Source organism: Vigna umbellata, chromosome 5, assembly GCF_029865625.1.
Source record: "Vigna umbellata cultivar VRB3 chromosome 5, Vumbellata_1.0, whole genome shotgun sequence".
NCBI classification, from domain to species: domain Eukaryota; kingdom Viridiplantae; phylum Streptophyta; class Magnoliopsida; order Fabales; family Fabaceae; genus Vigna; species Vigna umbellata.
In genome coordinates, this window is record NC_142169.1 from 12,433,898 (window position 1) to 12,452,108 (window position 18,211).

The following is an 18,211-nucleotide window of genomic DNA, read 5'->3' on the forward strand; positions in this document are numbered from 1 at the left end:
TTGGCCAAGGTATGGGGAAGCTTACTGATGGGTTGCTCCAGCGGGTGATGGCTTTGAATGCAATGAATGAGGTTCTTGTGATTTGGGCAGCAAGGTGCAATGATGAAACAGTGGCTATAAGTGGTGGATGAAGAGCTTTATGGTGGGGAAACTCTAACTCAAACTACCTTCACTTTGGAAGGAAGCTAGGTGGAGTAGGGAAGCTCAATTTGAGTGACTTTTGGACAGAGTTTTGGGTTGGAAATGCATCAACAGAATAAACTCATATATCATCAAAAGTGATTACAAAGGAGAGCTAATGGTGATTTTATAAGAGAAATTCATCTCCTACTCTACTCATCTACGGTGTTAATCAATCCTACTAAGTGTGGATCATATGTCATGCGTATGTGCATGAGGTGGGTACTGAAGATCTAGAAGGAGCACAAGAGACACGTCCTAAAAAAAGAAAGCAGCTTCGTTGGTGCTTGAGCGATAGAGCTAGCGCTTAGCGTCACTCGGTCAGGATGGCCTCGTATGCTGGTGCTGGCTGGATTCACTTGCTACCCTCTCCATGTGCTGGTATGGTTTCTGTTGATTCGTCTAGTTGGGCTCTTGACTTCCATTCAAAGTGTGGTAATAAGGTTTATTCTTCTTGGGATAACTCTTCTAAGTCTTATTGAAGCTTCCTAGCCATACCCTGAGTAATGGGTCCATGACTTATCTTGGGACCCAAGTCATCACTTACCTTTGTTTGTCTATAGTTGTAAGTTATATGTATTCTTGATTATCTTGATTGGTAATCCTTGTTTTGATACATCTGTATATGATTATGATTATCTATGGTTATTGTTAGGTAAGAGTTTGTGAATGAATGTGCATGGGGTTTATGTAATATTTGTGATGAGTTTTCCTTATGAATGTATTATGTATGTTTTGTTGGGTTATCCCAACAAAGGGTTTGATGCTAAGGGAGAACAAAGTTATGATGCTTGGGAGTTTCATGCAAATATATGTTGTAAGTATTGGGTTATTGGACTCCCTTCCTATGTGAAGAATAGGCTAAATAATGTGGACCATTATGTCTCACTTTGTTTTAGTGGAGATGGGTCAGATTAATAGGGCACATTAAAATCATTTGAAGAGAAGGAAAAGGCAAGTGAGAGAGAAATGAAGAAGAAGTCACACTCCTGCATAACATAAAACCTACATTGGTGTTTTCATCGTTGTAAAATCATTCACCATTGGATCGGGATGATTTTTGGACAGTGGGTTCCAAATGTATGGTTCTTCATTCTGACTGTTCAAATCATCAATCAGAGGTCTTGTTTTGGACAAAACATTCTTGCATTAGCAGCTCTAGTTTGAAGAATTTCATAAAATCTGCACTGGTGTTTTCGCCACTGTGAATTTGTTCACCGTTAGATCAGGCTGATTTATGAACATTGGGTTCAAGACGTATGGTTCTTCATTTTGAGTTTAGTTAGTTTGGCTGATTGAAAACCCTATTTGGTGTTTTTATCGGAGACTCTTTTGCACCCTATTATTGGGGTATAACATGTCAATGATTGGATCTGGATGATTCAAGTGATGTATTATATGTGTTTGAGTATGTTTACATGAGTTTGATGTTTGAATGCATGTCAATGATTGAGTGTGTTTGATGCTTGAATGCATGTATAATGTGTTAACTATGTTTCCACGTGATCTAGGGTTCATGTATGTATGTTTGAATGCTTGAATCATGTCGAGGATGTATTTTGGTTCGGCAATAATCGATTATCATTAGTTATCAATCGATTGTCTGCGTGTTGGTTTTGAGTGTGGTTTCAAGAATAATCAATTATCTAGGGTGATAATCGATTATCCCTTCCTATGTGATGTTTTTAGGTAAATTTCATTGAGATAATCGATTATCACAATGCATTTTGGTGAAAAATGACAAATTTGATGAAGAATGGATGTGAACCAAGCCTAAGGAGCTTTGGAGCATGATGATAATCAAATATTGAGGTTAATGGTTATGTTTAGGGTCAGTTTGACATGTGATTGAGAGTGGAGAATGAGTAAGTGTTGGGATGTACTTAAGTATGTGATTGATGAGCATGAGAGTGAAGGATAAGTCTACTTGGTGTACCTCCTAAATCTTGATTCTATCTGCGGATAGGTGCTTCCTTTTGCCTTGTGTGCATTGGAAGAAGATGATCTATAGAGGAGGCTACAAATGTCTTGTAGGGGAGGCCATAGGTGGGCTGTAAGAGCGCCTACAGTCGGTGAGGTAGGGTACATGAGTAGGATGGACTCTTTCCACTATGGTATTATATGGTACGATGATGATCATGGTGTTGTTCATGATTGGGATAGTCATGATGGTGGTGTATATATGATGATGATCATGGTACTTTTGATGCTTCAGGTTATGTTATTTTGATAGTGGTGTTGCTATAATGGTTATAGTAAGTAGTTAGCATGGGTGCTAATGAGTGGATTGACCAATGGTCTATGTGTGAGATGTTAGTGATGACATCAAGGGTTAAAGATAAAGGATCGATGATCAAAGTTCAAGGATTGGGGATCGAGAAATTCAGTATGATTGAATTATTTATGTTAGAGGATTAGGAATCCTATTGTTATTACTACTATGTATAGCGTGTTTGATTAAGGTTGATATAATCAGAAGGTATGTGTCTTGTTGTATGTTTAATTATGGTTGGCATAATTAGAAGATATGTATCTTGTTGTTAAGATTGTTTTATCGGTAACTTACTCCGTACAAGTTTGTGTTTGTATGTTTGTGAATGAAATTATCGGTGATAATCGTATAATGTGTTATATGTGAGTAATTAATGTTACAAATGTTCTAGAGGAGTGATTGACTCGAGAGAGGATAAGGAATAACCTTGGGATTCATTTAAAGTTATTTTGTTTTACAAGTTACGACAATATATATTTTGTTCTTACATCATTTATTCCTTCGTGAATGACCCTCAACATCTCCTACATTTCTTTAGCATTCTTACAACAAAGATCTTGTAAAACTCATCAATAGTTAAAGCAAATGATATAAAGTTACGAGCCCTTACATTATGTTGAGCTTTTCTTCTGTCATTAGTATTCTATTAGTCATAGGGTTTGGGTTCCTGAAAAATTGTTAACAAAAATAGTAAGAACAAAAGAACCATTTGTGGCAGTTTCCCAAATTTCACTATCAATAGATTCCATAAAAAATTGCATTCTAACTTTCCAGAAAACATAGTTTTCACCAGTAAACAAAGGAGGTATGTTGATAGATGTACCTTCAGCAAAGGTTTGATTATGCCTCGTCATTTGAATTAATATTAAAGCACGCTTTGATACCAATATTCAGAGCGGTGTCGTGGAATGATTAGCGTGAACAAATAAACCAAGAAGGGGTGAATTGTTTCTTATCCCAAACGTGTGCCTTCTATAATTTTCTCTCAAAATAAACTTACTTATTGGATAATTTAAACAAATATAAGAGAGTAAAAGAAGAGAGAAAATTGCACAGATAATTTTATACTAGTTCAGATCATAAGGATCCTACATCCAATTCCTAATCCCAAATAAATATTAACGTTCTCCTATCACAAAACCAATAAACTGTTACAATTACACAGAAAAACAAGGTTAAGGTTTATGAACACCTCTCTTGTTACCCCCAAGAGATGATACTTACTTATCCTGAAGACCACAAGGGATGAACACCTCCTCCAAATGTTTCACGAAGGATAAACATTTCCTTTGAATCTTCACAAAAGATGACAGACTTCACTCAGCAACAACAACAACACTCAATCACACTCTTTGTGAAAGTTCTCACTCTTGTCAACACCAAGTTCTGAAAGCTAATTCACAAGAGTTACAAAAACACTAGGTCACACTTTACTTTGTTCAAAAACGTGCATTTGTGTGTCATAGTCGATTTTGGATAATCGATTATCAATCTTTGGTAATCGATTATTTTAGAGGCCAAAAGAGTTTTTAGCATTTTGAAAAACTTCTCTATAATAATCGATTATCTTAAGTAGCTATGGATTATATGTAGAGTATTTTTTACTACAAATAGAATTTTAAAGCATACAGTACAAAGAATCAAATAAAACACTAAGCCCTATACAAAAAGTACTTATTAAAAAAGCTTTAACACATAATAGAAGTCTTCATAAAGGTCTTTTTGCAAAGTGAGCACTTGAGACTTGATTTGGGCATCATCAAAACTTCTACATTTGAAGATTTGCTAACAAATTTTTGTTTCAAATTATTTGATTGTGTATTTTACTATTAAAACATTTTTATGATAATAAAATAATTTCAATAATGCCAAAAAAAATGATTTCCATTCTCGACGATTCTAATAGATGTTTCAGAAACTCCACTAAAAAGCAGCGGTTTAGGAGAACCCCAACAAGTAGCGAGGATTTTGGAAAACTCCAAAGAGTAGCAACAGTTTTGGAAAACCCCTCGGAAGTAGCGATGTTTTGAAAAACTCCTCAAGTAGCAGCGGTTATGAAAAAAACTCCACAAGTAACGACGATTAATAAAAAGCTGCAGGTAATTATTTTCTGACATTTTTTGTCGATTTTCATAACTACGAAAAATGTATTTATTAGGGATTAAAACTGATGATGATATGAAAAATAACCCGATAAAATTTGAATTTTTAATTTTTGTTGTTTGTTTTAATCCATTGAAATACAGTGTAATCCATTAAAATTACTTACATGAAATTTCTAGAGAGGGTAATCAATTAAAATGTTCATTAACTAATTAAAATGCATTGCAATTTTACTTTTTAGGCTTAATACCTCTTTTGGTCCTCGAAAGAGGGGTTGTGTTCAAAATGGTCCTACCTTTTTTAAAAAGTAACAAATGATCACAACTTTTGAAAAAAACTGGTCAAGTTAATCCTTTTGGCTAACGATGTCAAAAATTAAACGGTGCAGCTGTCCCCTGCACAAAACTTAATGGCGTGTCCAATTTATCTTATTGTGTGGCAGTGAGGTTAAAATTGGGACAAAAAAAATAGATTGAATGCTGTTAAGGCTTTCATTCAAAGGAGTTTTGAGACTGTTCAGATTCAAGAGTAAAAAACTCTCCACTCAATCTGCTTCTTTGTCTTTTGAAGTCAGATTCTCTATTCTGCATTCCAAATAAAAATCCCTCATGCATTTCTAAGCTGTTCATTTCTATAATATTAGTTTCATTTCTTTAGAAGATTATTAATTATTAATCTATGTGTGGAGTTACTTTTCACAAGATCTTCAATCATCCTCCAAATTTTGAAATACCATAAATCTGTCAAAAAAATTCATTTATTTAAGAAGTGGAGGAGTTCAATTTTCATGTCAGAAAAAAGTGGTCAAGAAACAACCTGCCTCTGTCGTGACCACTACACCGCGAAGAGGTCGTGTCTACGCTTCCCTGCGAAACAACCCAAAATAGAGAAGAAGAAGAAAAGGGTTTTTCTTGCACCACAAAGGGCCTCACGATTTCGCCACAGTACTCGCCAAATCGTGTCACCGCGAGCCACCACGACCTTCTTCGACATGATCTCCTCACACGATCCCTCGCGAACACACCGCTAGCCACCACAGAAGACAAAAACGCGAAGAGGTCATGTCTACGCTTCCCTGCGAAACAACCCAAAATAGAGAAGAAGAAAAGGATTTTCCTTGCACCACAAAGGGCCTCACGATTTCGCCACAGTACTCGCCAAATCGTGTCACCGCGAGCCACCACGACCTTCTTCGACATGATTTCCTCACACGATCCCTCGCGAACACACCGCTAGCCACCACAGAAGACAAAAACGCGAAGAGGTCGTGTCTACGCTTCCCTGCGAAACAACCCAAAATAGAGAAGAAGAAAAGGGTTTTCCTTGCGCCACAAAGGGCCTCACGATTTCGCCACAGTACTCGCCAAATCGTGTCACCGTGAGTCACCACGACCTTCTTCGACATGATCTCCTCACACGATCCCTCGCGAACACACCGCTAGCCACCACAGAAGACAAAAACGCCGCCTGCGTCGCGCTCCCACATCTCTGTCGTCTTTGCCGCCACAAGGCTTCTGCCTTTGATCGAGACAAGGACAACAGAGTAGAGTTGTCTGCGAGAAAGAAGAACTCAAGGTTGGGTTGTTAGCGTGAAAGAAACAAAAGAAAATTGGGAAGAAGAAGACAAGTTCTTGATTCGGTTCTGATAATAAATCAGCTTTTAGAAATTTAATTAGAGTTAAAGTGATTTTAATTAAATTACCTATTAAGATTACAGGTAATTAGAAATTGCAATTTATAGTGGTTAATGAACCCTAACTCTTCATAAATTTTTTAATTATAAATTAAAAGGAACCTTCCCAATTCAACATTATTTAGTAATTATTTAATTTTTTAAATAATTAATTATTTTCCTTTAAAGGATTATTCAATTTTTTATTTTACACCTCATTCACAGTGACAGTGCGACACAATCATTAAAATTGGACACCTCATCATGTTTTGTCCAAGGGCACCTCCACAGTTAAAATTTTGACGCCATTAGCAAAAATGATTATCTTGACCAATTTTTTCAAAAATCGAGATCATCTGTTACTTTTAAGAAAAGGTAGGACCATTTTGAACACAACCCCTCTTTCGATGGATCAAAAGAGATATTAAGCTTTTTTTTTTTATTTTCTTATGTGTCTTTTTTTTAATATTAAATTTATGACAACCAAATTTTTTTGTGATTTTTGTTGTTTATTTTAATCCATTTAAATACCGTATAATCCATTAACATTATTTACATAAAATTTCTAGCGATGATAATCAATTAAAAAGATCATTAACTAATTAAAATGCATTGCAATTATTATTTTTCTATATTTGCTTATTTGTTGTTTTTATTTCTAATTAATTAAAATGTATTAAAATGCACAAAAAAAATTATCTTTGTTTAATTTTTTGGTGTTTTGAGTTTATTAAAATTATAGGAACCAAAATTGTTGGTGATTTTGCTTATGTATAATGGACTAAAGTCTTATTTTAATAGATTAATATCACTCAACTCAAAAATTTGGTGTTGGATAGTATTTACTTTAATCTTATGGTTGTTGTTGACAAAATATATTAATTGCACAAAATCATGAAAAGTTTGATTAAATACCAAAAGAAAAACTAATAAAATCTATTATTTCTAAAATACTTTAGCTAAGTGGTTATACAAAAATAATACATTTTAGGCGAGGTTGTTTTCCTGCGGTTTTTAAAACCGCCCCTAATATTTAGTTATTTATTTATTTTTGAATAATTTTTCCCTAACCCTAGTGTCCTTTCCACTCCTTCGTTCCCGCTTCTGCCTCTTGGTCTTATTTTCTCCCAACTCTATTTGTTCCCCGTGTCGTTCGTCTTCAAACCAGGTGTGGAGTTGTTTCTTCATCTTCAAACAAGGTGCGGAGCTCTTGGGCTTGATTCCACTTTGGCAATTAAACTTGCAAAGAAATTTGTCGAGAAGAGAAACAAGGAAGCCCGTTGCGGAAGAAGTTGATAGAGTCATACCTAATCCGCGGTGCGATGGCCTCTGTCCGTGGGTGTGGTGGTAGGGGAACTTTTTTCGCGACAACGGTGTTTCAGTGTCTTCACGGCGAGTTTCCGGTGACTCAGGCGCGGCGTTTTCACGACGCGAGGATCTCGTTCTCCAGCATTTTAGCGACAACAGAGACTTGGATGGAATTCGCGATTTATTTAAGGTTTGAATTCAGGTTCTGTTTTTAGGGATTTGAATGGGGTTTTCTTCCGGTGTCCCATGATTTTGGGTATGGTTGTGGAGGAGAAGAAATTCCAGGTATGGAAGCTATTTTAGTGGGATTGATTGCTTGTATGTGGTACGATATGCTTTTCCCCTATTTTAATGTTCATTCCAGTATAATTGTATGTTTGGGGAATTGAAAATAGAATACTCTTCTAATCCTTGTAACTGAGGTCTCTCTGCATTTCTTTGATATTCCTTAGGTACATATTGCAGTCAAGTTGTTGTTATCAAAGTTCTGAATATGGACCCCGCTATAGTGAAAAAACGGAGGGGAGTGAATATGGATCTGGGTATGGTGGAAGGAAGAGTAGTGGGGATGGGGAAGAACAACAACAGGACAATGGGTATGGTTATGGAGGGAGGAGTGAGTATGATGAGAAACCTAGCTATGGGAGCCAAGGAGGTGTTGAGAATGGTTATGGGCATCCACCTCAGGAGGAGGGCTACCGAAAGCCTTGCTATGAGAAGCGTGATGATGATGATGATGATGAGGGCTATGGACACAAGAAATATGTAAGTACTACTGCATCATGCATTTCTTCAACTAATGAGGTTTATGTAGTGTGTGATTTGCAGTACAGGGATTTTACTTTGCTATCTAATCACAAATGACCATATACGGTGATAAGATTATTAATTACTTCCTTAGAAGGCATAATTAAAGTGATTTGTGATTAGTTCATAGTTATACTGGTAGTGTACTGAAATTAAAATCACTAATTGGTAACTTGGTGTTCTTTAATACTTAAGATGGTACTATCAAAGTTCTGAAGCCTAAGCGCATAAGTGCAGATATGCTGAAGGAGTTTACACAAGAAGTTTATATCACGAGGTATGATTGAGTGTAGTTTTGGAGCTTATATTTACCATTATTATCTCATGCTTTCCTATCTTGTGTTGTAGCTTCAGATCATTTGGTTAATGTCTCCAAGTTGGAGATGTTTGTGGATGAGCTTCCAGATATGCCCAGAATCCATAGTTATCGTGTTTTGAATGGTGTCCCAAAATCCAAACCTCTCAAGATTGGGATGTTCAAGAAGAAATGGGTATGTGTGCTTTTCTTTTTCCCTTTTCAGTTAACCAACCATTGAACTCTGAATCTAAATTTCTTTACCTTTGTTATTCTTTGTTCACCGGTTTCGATGATTTCTAGACTCAGACCATCATGTCCTTCCAATTCACAAATAGTTTTTTAAGATTAAACTTTCAAAATTTCAAACCCTTGCTACAGTGAATAATGTTTTCCTCACTTGGTGCGGTTTGCAAGTTTTGCTATCATAGAACTGTTGTCAGATTAACTTATTAATAGTTGATTTATTCAAACCAATAATTTATTTCATTGTCAATTTATTCAAAATTTACAATTTTTTTTGCTTTTTGTTTAATCAATGTGTGGTATTTTATATTCTCTTTTTCGGACATTGGATTTTCCCAAGTAATGATACGGTGATAGTATAATCAAAATAAAGATTGACTGAAATCTGTTTTAAATAGTCTAAGTCTACGGTCTAGCTTCAAATTTACAATCATGCTAGCATTAGTTATTCATTATTTGTTCATAAAATAAGTATTGGTCATTATCTTCCTTGTTTACTGTCAACTTAATCATCTCTACCTATGATTTCTTTTTTGTACAATCAGGTCTTACTCCAACTTCTTTATGAAAATTGAAATTTTCTTGGATTTCTACAAAAATTTGAGATGGCTCCCTGTTTTTCATAAATGGATATGTTCAAAAGTCTACACAGGATAGGAAAATTTTTCTCTTCCCCACAATTTCCAATCAGAACTGTCAACGCATGCACTCATTGAAAGTAACACAATCTGTTCACAAAATTGTTGTTTATTTTCTTGTTTTCGGGTTTTCTTTTTTTTTTCTTTGTGCCTTTCCCAACTCAATGCTGCAAATAAATGTATACCTTTTTTAGTCGGTAAAATGACTCAAACTATCTCCATATGAAAGACCACTTTGTAAAGGATGTTCTGCTCTAGCATTTCAATGGTCCCTTTTTTTCTTCAATAGAACCTTTTAAGTGCCATCCACTATGGCCTTGACATTGATAATTCGACATCCACTGCCAGTAGTACTGTCTTCTTTACCACACAATTCTCAGCCTTAAGAACTATACTTTTAGGTTCATTAATTCTAGGCATTTGTTATATATATTATTGTTTGCTTATTATTCTCTTATAAGGTTTGAATTGTTGAATGCTTAGGTCACTCATAGATTTATTTGTTTGTAGGTATATGATAAAGAAGCATGAAGAAAATGAAGAACAAAGAGTGATAATTGTTATTGCAGAACACTTTTTAATTTGTTATGTAGAAGTTTATTTTTAATTTTTAGGACAAACATTTGTTATTTCTTAAGTTTACAAGTTAATTGTATTTTTAATTTTAAAGTTTATTTCATATAATAATAATTATTTTTGGTTTTATATTATTCTGGTTTAATATTAAACATATTTTATATTAATCACATTAATCAAGTCATTTGAATAATAAAAAAAAAATTAAACTATCATTACCGGCGGTTTTTTGATAACCCACGCAAATCTTGACGGTTTATTACAACCTTAGCAATTACCGGCGGTTTTTGTAAAAAACCCCCGCAAATTACGGCGGTTTTTGAAAACCCCCGCAAATAGCGGCGGTTACGAACAAAACCGCCGGAAATCTGTGACGGTGGTTTTCCCAGTGGTTTTCCCAACCGCGGGAAATGAATTTACCAGGGGTTAAAACCGCCGGTAATGCAGGAAAAAACCCCTGGTAAAATCTTTTATTTTTGTAGTGTTACTTGAAATTTTCATCATAACTTGAAATATACACCTGAGAAAAACTTAATCTAATTAAACATTTGTAATATTTTTCATTTTTTAAATGTATTAAAATGCGAAAAAAACAATTATCTTTGTTTGATTATTTGGTTTTTAATAGGAACCAAATTTGTTGGTGATTTTGCTTATGTATAATGAACTAAAGTCTTATTTTAATAGATTTAAATCACTCAACTCAAAATTTGGTGTTGGATAATGTTTTGGTTGAATTTGTCCGAGGATCGGTCGTCCAATGCTCTCCGAAAACATAATCCTCTCCAATGGGTGGTTGACCTGCAGAATACACTCCGACGCTCAAATAAGATATATTTCATACAGAGGTCTATATTTTATTATAATAGATTCAGATCGCTGTACGTGGATACCAACTGTATATTTATAGGACTTGTTGTGATAGCGAAGTTCATTTATTAACGATTAGTGCAATATATTTTTAGAGAATACAACCTGTCAATCACTCATAAATAGCGTATATCCGCATTCAATATGACCAATAAATGTATTAATTGACCATTAATGATATTTACCTTTTCTGATTAGTGTTTGACTGATAGCTGGTCAGTTGTCTGTTTTGGCTTCAGATTCTGCTTAGCTGATTGGTCACCAGGGTATAGCCGATTGGTCACTATAGTACAGATAGTATTTACTTTAATCTTATGATTGTTGTTGGACATAATATATTAATTGCAAATCCGCAGGCACGGGTATATGTGGATGATGTTTACTATCCGTGATATTTACTACCCGCGGATAACGGGTAGCGAGTATTTAAATACTCACTTCGAAACGGGTTCGATACGAATAGTATATGTCCCGAACCGCAGGTACCCGTTACCCGCAAAAAGTAATAATAATTAATTTATATATTTTATAATTAAATTTAATTAAAAAAAATAAAATTATATTTATTAGGTTAAATTTAATTGAAATTAAATTTTAATTTATATATTATATATGTGTGTAATTTTATTTAAAATTTATTTTGAAAATGTATAAAATATTTTTTTTTATTTTTTGCTGGTTTTCGTGGGTTTTAAAATATTCACGAGTATTTTCTAAACGCATGACAACACGGGTCGCCGACAAGTTAAAGGTCAGATTTTTATTTACTGGTTGGGTTGCGAATAGACACTATGTATTCCCGACCTGTTGCCATCCATGATATTTAGTTTGAGTTTTTAATAAGGAAAACAAAAGTCATATATTAAAGTATTTATATATTTTATGTCAATAATTTTGTAGGTATGGATAGTTAAAAGTAATCTTATATTATAATTTAAATCCAATACATTGTTTATACAATCAAATATATTTATTTATAATAAGTTTTAAATTTATAAAATATATTTATTTCATATGCTATATGAATATGTTTGGTTTATAGGAAGATTTTAGAAAAAAAAAAGTGAAGTTTTTCCCTGAAATAAACTCACTAACTCTAAAATTATTTAAAAATCCAAAAGTTAAAGGTTTTGTAATTTCAGAAACAGTAAAATTCTAGTTCGTAAAATTAAAAATTTTTGGACATTTAAAAACTTTTAAGATTTAAGAAAGTATACTCTTGATGAAAATAGTAAACGAATGACTAGTGATTTTTGTTTACAATTTTATTTGTAGAACGCTGCCACATACATAATCCTATGTATAATATATATTATAGACCATAAACCAAATTATTCTTTTATCACATACTTGAAAATAGGACATCAAACATTTATCTGAAAAATAAGAAAAAATTGTTGACAATATAAACAATTTTCATTATCATTTACACGGAAACATTACATTCGATTATCTATGCAAAAACTAAGAACAAGATACGACGCTTTAATCTCCTAAAGTTAACATAGAAATCTATACAACTTGATTACAACTGTTCTAGTACCATGAAATGAAATTGACAATATTAACTACATGTATTAGAATGTGTAGTAGTTAAGAAGTGTGCACGTAGAAGCAATGAAACAAGGGTTTTTTATTTCAACGTCTTTTCGAAATCTAATACTTCTGATTTGCAGATGGGACAAACATTTTTTTCATGTAACCATCTCCTTATGCAATTTGCGTGGTATTTATGTTGGCATCGTAGAATTCCAATTTCTTCTTGGTTCTTATATTCATCCTGTAAAATCATGCAAAAGTTTTCAAATTAACATATGCTCTTTGTAAAATATCTTACCCAAATAAAAAATTTCACGGAGTAAATTAAAAGATTAACAAATATTTCCCATAAAATGAGCCATTTGATGTATCATAATGCAATGAATTATACATGTTGCTAAATTTTGTACCTGACATATTACGCAAAGATCAATTTCTTGCTCTTGAGAAGTTACCCCATCCAAAGGACTAGGTAGTAAACAAGTTTTTGCCTTCACAACTCGCGTAATAGTTTCTTCTGACAAACCCATGCTTACATTGCCAATTTGTTCAAAATATTCAACAAGCTCCTATTGTCCAATTTCAAAGAGTTAACAAATTAAAGTTTTTCATAATCACTAAGTTTTCAGTATGTTAGACATCATAAACATTCATAAATCAAAATATATAAAATATACTTGCCTCATATGACATGTTGTCAATGTCCAAATTACTATCATGGTCATCCAATGAAGCAACATCCTGCACAAGAAAAAAAGATAACATGTAAAAAAAAAAGCTAGAATTGTGTGTATATGAAATTCAAGAAAAGTAAAGAGAATGATATATACAGTTTCAAGAAAGGTTACAGGAGAAAGATTCATTCGATGTCCAGAAGCGGGAATATATGCGCTTGCAAATGATGGTACATTTTGTATGGGTGTTGAAAACCGTTCCACCATTTCATCATACATATTTGATAATGCCATTCACTCCTGTATTGTAAAAACAAAGTGTGAATAAAATCAATTCCAAGAAAACAATAATAAAAATTTCTACAATAAGAATAATCGTACTATACTTATCTATACAAACGGATAAGAAAATTAAGCAATTTGAAAAATCAATATGTCGTAGGATAACTATATATTCACAAACACACTTCAATGTTAGAATAAACCATTTTTTGAATACTAGAGAAAGTATTATATAAAATTGTGGACCCAAAACCAAAAGGAAATACACAAATTTAAACCAATAACATCATCCCACCAACCATTAATCCAAAAAGTACAAGAAAAACCACTAAATTTGTAAGCCAACAACAATAATCTACAAATGAAAACCCAAAATAAAAAAGATTTAAAACAATAGCAAAACTTTGGAGTCAAGATCATCATCACTAATAAACTAAGACTTAAAACATGGAAAACAAACACTTACCTCGTTATGAAGTCACAATTTTCCAAATTTCCGAATTGAACAAATAAGAAATGGTTATGTATTTGTAACTCTTACATTGATTATTTATAGATATAATAATCTAAGATAAAGAAAATCTTAATTGTTAAAGATAAATTCAAATTTTAAAATCTTAATTCTGAATATCTACTATATTTGATATTGATGTCATTACTTATTATGATTTATCTTATTAAATTGAATAAAAGAGATATACGAAGATTACTTTATTTATAAGACAAAATATAATTATCTATCCATATTAGAATGACAAGATTACCCCTTTATATCTTTATAAATTGGGATATTATTCAATTAAGTTACTTTGAATCAAAGTCTAACTAACCATGAAAATATATATAACTAAAAGTAAGACGTATCTGTACATAAGATATATTCTATTTCCTTATATAAAATAGATTATGCACAATCATAATACTATATATTCGATATTTTATTTGATTTGTATATATATGTTTCGAAGATAAATGATAATAGAATATCTACCATACTTATATTGTAATATAGCGATAATTTTGTGGAATAGTTAATTATGAGAAGAGAAAATCCTCTTAACAATTATATAAATATAAATATAATATATATATATATATATATATATATATATATATATTAATAAATTAATTAAAAAATAGATATATAAATGATCTTATTTTCAGTTATTTGGTTAAATAGGATTATAGTTATATTTTTGTTAGTGTTTCCGTAAATTTGATCTTATTTTATTCACATGGATAAACATTTACCAAAAACAAGAATATTATTTCTTAATAGATAATATGCCAACTTTTTATATTAATAAAAGATTGTATTACTATAATTTCATTTTTATAAATAAATATGTATGTAGAATCTTGAATTATATATATATAATTAATTGTGTTGAGATAATTTCTATAACATTTTAGAGTTTGTCTTAGGAGTCTATGTTTACGTTCATGTAATTTGTTTTGTGTTTTAATAAAAAAATTATTGGTTGTTGTTTATTTGTTTACCTATTCATTTTATATGTTGTTTAAATCTTCGCTTATCATTTTTGTCTTTATACGCAATATTATTTCTTTGATTGTGTACACTAACAACATGCAAAAGATAAAAATCGTAAAAGATGTAAAACACAACGAACTAAAACACATAAAACTCAAAACTAAATTCTGAACTAAGGAGACTTTTCATCATGCTTTCTAAAGGCATCGCTTGAGACTGTTATCAACTAAGGTATATTGAGAGTTTATTTGATTATCATCTAGTGAGATTTTTATTGAAGCGTTTAGCTGCATATATGTAACGGCCTGACAACTTATAGGGATTATCCAATGTGCTTTGTCCTCACTCGCACACTTTATTGGAAAACTTCCTAGAAGGTCACCCATCCCTAAATTACTCTAGGCTAAGCACGCTTAACTGTGGAGTTCTTATGGGTTATGCTACCGAAAAACAAATGCATTTTTTGTGATATAAGTAGCCAAATCAATCCCTTTAAGCTATCCTTCAACTATATAGTTCCATACCTATACAGTCTCTAGATCCCTCTCATTCCGGTGTATGTTCGATTCATGCATGTGTCTCTTCTATTGGAAGCCTGCCAGGAGCCGCTCCTTGTTTGTGCCCCTTGCACTTCGTGCCTCTTGCACCGGCGACCACTCCCCGCCCTCATCAGTGCCCGGGTGTCACAGCATACGCCACTAGTCTTCTATTGTGCATCAAAACACAACCCAAACCTTGATATGAGTCATCACATTACACCTCAAAAGCCTTGTTTGTGTCCCGAATAATCAATACCGGAGCAGCTGTCAACCTTTTTTTCATCTCCTCGAAACTAGCCTCACATTAATCTATCCAAACAAACGGTTGGTCCTTACGCGTCAATTGAGTTAAAGGATCCACTATCTTTGAGAATCCCTCCATAAACCTCTAATAATAATTTGCTAGCCCAACAAAACTTTGTACTTCAGTCATTAACGTAGGAAGTTCCCACTTCAAATTGCATCAACATTGGCTGGATCAATTGAGATTCCCTAAGTAGAAATCACATGGCCAAGAAACTGAACTTCCTTCAACCAAAACTCAGACTTCAATAACTTCTCAATCAATTGATCTTCCCTCAGAATCTCCAACATCGTTCGCAGATGTTCAACATGATCCTCTCGATTATTCGAGTAGATAAGAATATCATCAATGAATACAATGACAAACTTATCCAAACAAGAACAAAAGATATGATTCATGTAATCCAAGAAAATGGTTGGAACATTAATCACCCCAAAAGACATCACAACATACTCGTAGTGCCCATAGCGTGAGCAAAATGCTGTCTTCTATACGTTATCAAACATGACAAGAATTTGATGATACTTAGATCGCAAATCTATCTTTGAAAACACCCCATCACCCTTCAACTGGTCTAATAGATCATTGATCCTTGGCAACAGGTACTTTTTCTTTATAGTGACCTTGTTCAATTGTCGATAATCCACGCAATATCTTGACCTTCCATCTTTCTTCTTCACAAGCAACACACACACCTCCCTCCATAGAGACACACTTGGCTTGATAAACTTCTTCTCTAGCAATTCTTCAATATGCTTTCTCAACTCAGCCAACTTTGCTGGAGTCATACGGTGTGAAGTCACTAATATTAGCCCTGCTCATGGCACCAAGTCTATAGCGAAGTCCACCTATGGACTCAGTGGCAACCTCAACACCTCCTCTAGAAACACATCTTCGTATTCCTCTACCACTAGTATTCCATTGATCTGCTCGTTTGTGCACTTTATTTGCTCTTTCGCCATCACCACCAAATAAATAACTCCACCCTTGAGATCCTGCAACATTTTTCTCGATGTTGACATCTCAAAGCTTTCTAGTTCCTAGAAAACCACCTTTTAATGTCCACAGTCAATCAACACATGGTTATCAGCCAACCAATCCATCCCTAAGATCACGTCTAGACCTTCAAGCAACTAATACACCAAATTGATTCTAGACTTGTGCCCTACCACTTCTATCGGATGCCCAACACAGACTGAACTGGTTGAAACTTGTCTAGATGTTGGAGAAGAGACTATTAACTCACCCCAAATCAAACATAGAGAAACCAAGATTCTTCACACATACCAAGGATACAAATGCGTGTGTTGCACCTGAATCAAACAAAACATGTACATTTTTGCCCAACAAGGAACAAATTGTATCAACTTAACTTCTCTACTTCTGCCTTATCTAAGCAAGAACGAAAGATATGATTCATGTAATCCATGAAAATGGCTGGAGCATTCGTCACTCCAAAAGGCATCACAACATACTCGTTAATTAATGGAATATCTTTAGAGGATTAGGAGATGTATCTTCTTCATTGTTTATACTTCTTCCTATCATCTATAAGGAGCTAAATCTCCCCTATGTTGGAACAAGATGTAAACAGAGTTGAACTCTCTTATATCTAGTCAAGCCTTCAATTTATGAATGATTTCTTTTGGTTTAAAGTCTATTAATTGATTTATACTTGTTGTTGAATGAATTGATCACTCATTTTATCTAACTGGGTTAAGATTAAGTGAAATCTAGCCTTAAGTTGTGGCCAGACAATTTTCCCATGGGCTTTTTGGTGCTAGACATAAATGTTAGAAAAGATTGACTTTGTTCCTCAACACCAAGAGGGGGGTGGTGAATTGGTGTTTTACAAAAATGTACACTTTTCAAATCTTTTTTGCAAATGATATTGTTCTTGAAAACTTTCTTGTGCCATAAGTAATGGTGTGTAATGAAGATAGTATGCGTGTAAAACAATTACAGAATATATGTACAAATGTAAAGAGATAGGGAGAAGAAAATCAAGCTCAATTTTTATACTGGTTCGGCCTCAATGCCTACATCCAGTCACTCTCCCAATCAACCATAGATTGGAATGTAATGCACTATAATGATTAGAGTATTACAACCAAGGTTTTAAAGAGCCACTATCAATGTAAACACCTCACAAACTCTCAAATCAAATATAGAACAACAAAACCTTCCAACACAGAACTACCCCGTTCCTATCGCAACAACCCCTTTGAGATATCCCGTCTCAAAGTCAAGAGTGCACCACTCTTCTTCCTGACGCCATACGTACAAGGAAACATCAAATCCAATATTACAAATCTTCTTCTTCTGATCAAGCAAAAAACACCTTTAGTTGTGCAAAAAGGACCAGTCCTTTCAATGCAGTCATGTTTGCTTCTCAAGAAATAAGATCTGTAAAC

At 33.5% G+C, this 18,211-nt stretch overlaps 1 protein-coding gene across 6 annotated transcripts; it reads left to right on the top strand.

Moving 5' to 3' along the window:
* Positions 1-7,313: 7,313 nt before the first annotated feature.
* On the top strand, positions 7,314-10,226 carry LOC148197707 (uncharacterized). Of its 6 annotated transcripts, none has more exons than XM_088115264.1 (5): positions 7,314-7,725; positions 7,988-8,300; positions 8,538-8,619; positions 8,691-8,833; positions 10,032-10,226. In XM_088115264.1, the coding sequence occupies exons 1-3, from the start codon at positions 7,550-7,552 to the stop codon at positions 8,556-8,558; spliced, it is 510 nt and encodes a 169-aa protein (XP_087971390.1). In that variant the 5' UTR covers positions 7,314-7,549; the 3' UTR covers positions 8,559-8,619; positions 8,691-8,833; positions 10,032-10,226. The 6 variants fall into 6 exon arrangements, with proteins under 6 accessions (XP_087971390.1, XP_087971392.1, XP_087971393.1 ...); XM_088115266.1 differs by having other exon boundaries at positions 8,697-8,833; XM_088115267.1 differs by having other exon boundaries at positions 8,580-8,619.
* The last annotated feature ends 7,985 nt before the right edge of the window (positions 10,227-18,211 follow it).

Excerpts from the sequence above, each read along its gene's own strand:
- LOC148197707 (XM_088115262.1), top strand. The coding sequence starts at position 7,550 with ATGGCCTCTGTCCGTGGGTGTGGTGGTAGGGGAACTTTTTTCGCGACA. Across the intron at positions 7,726-7,987 it reads GAATTCGCGATTTATTTAAG|GTACATATTGCAGTCAAGTT; the intron begins GTTTGAATTCAG and ends GATATTCCTTAG.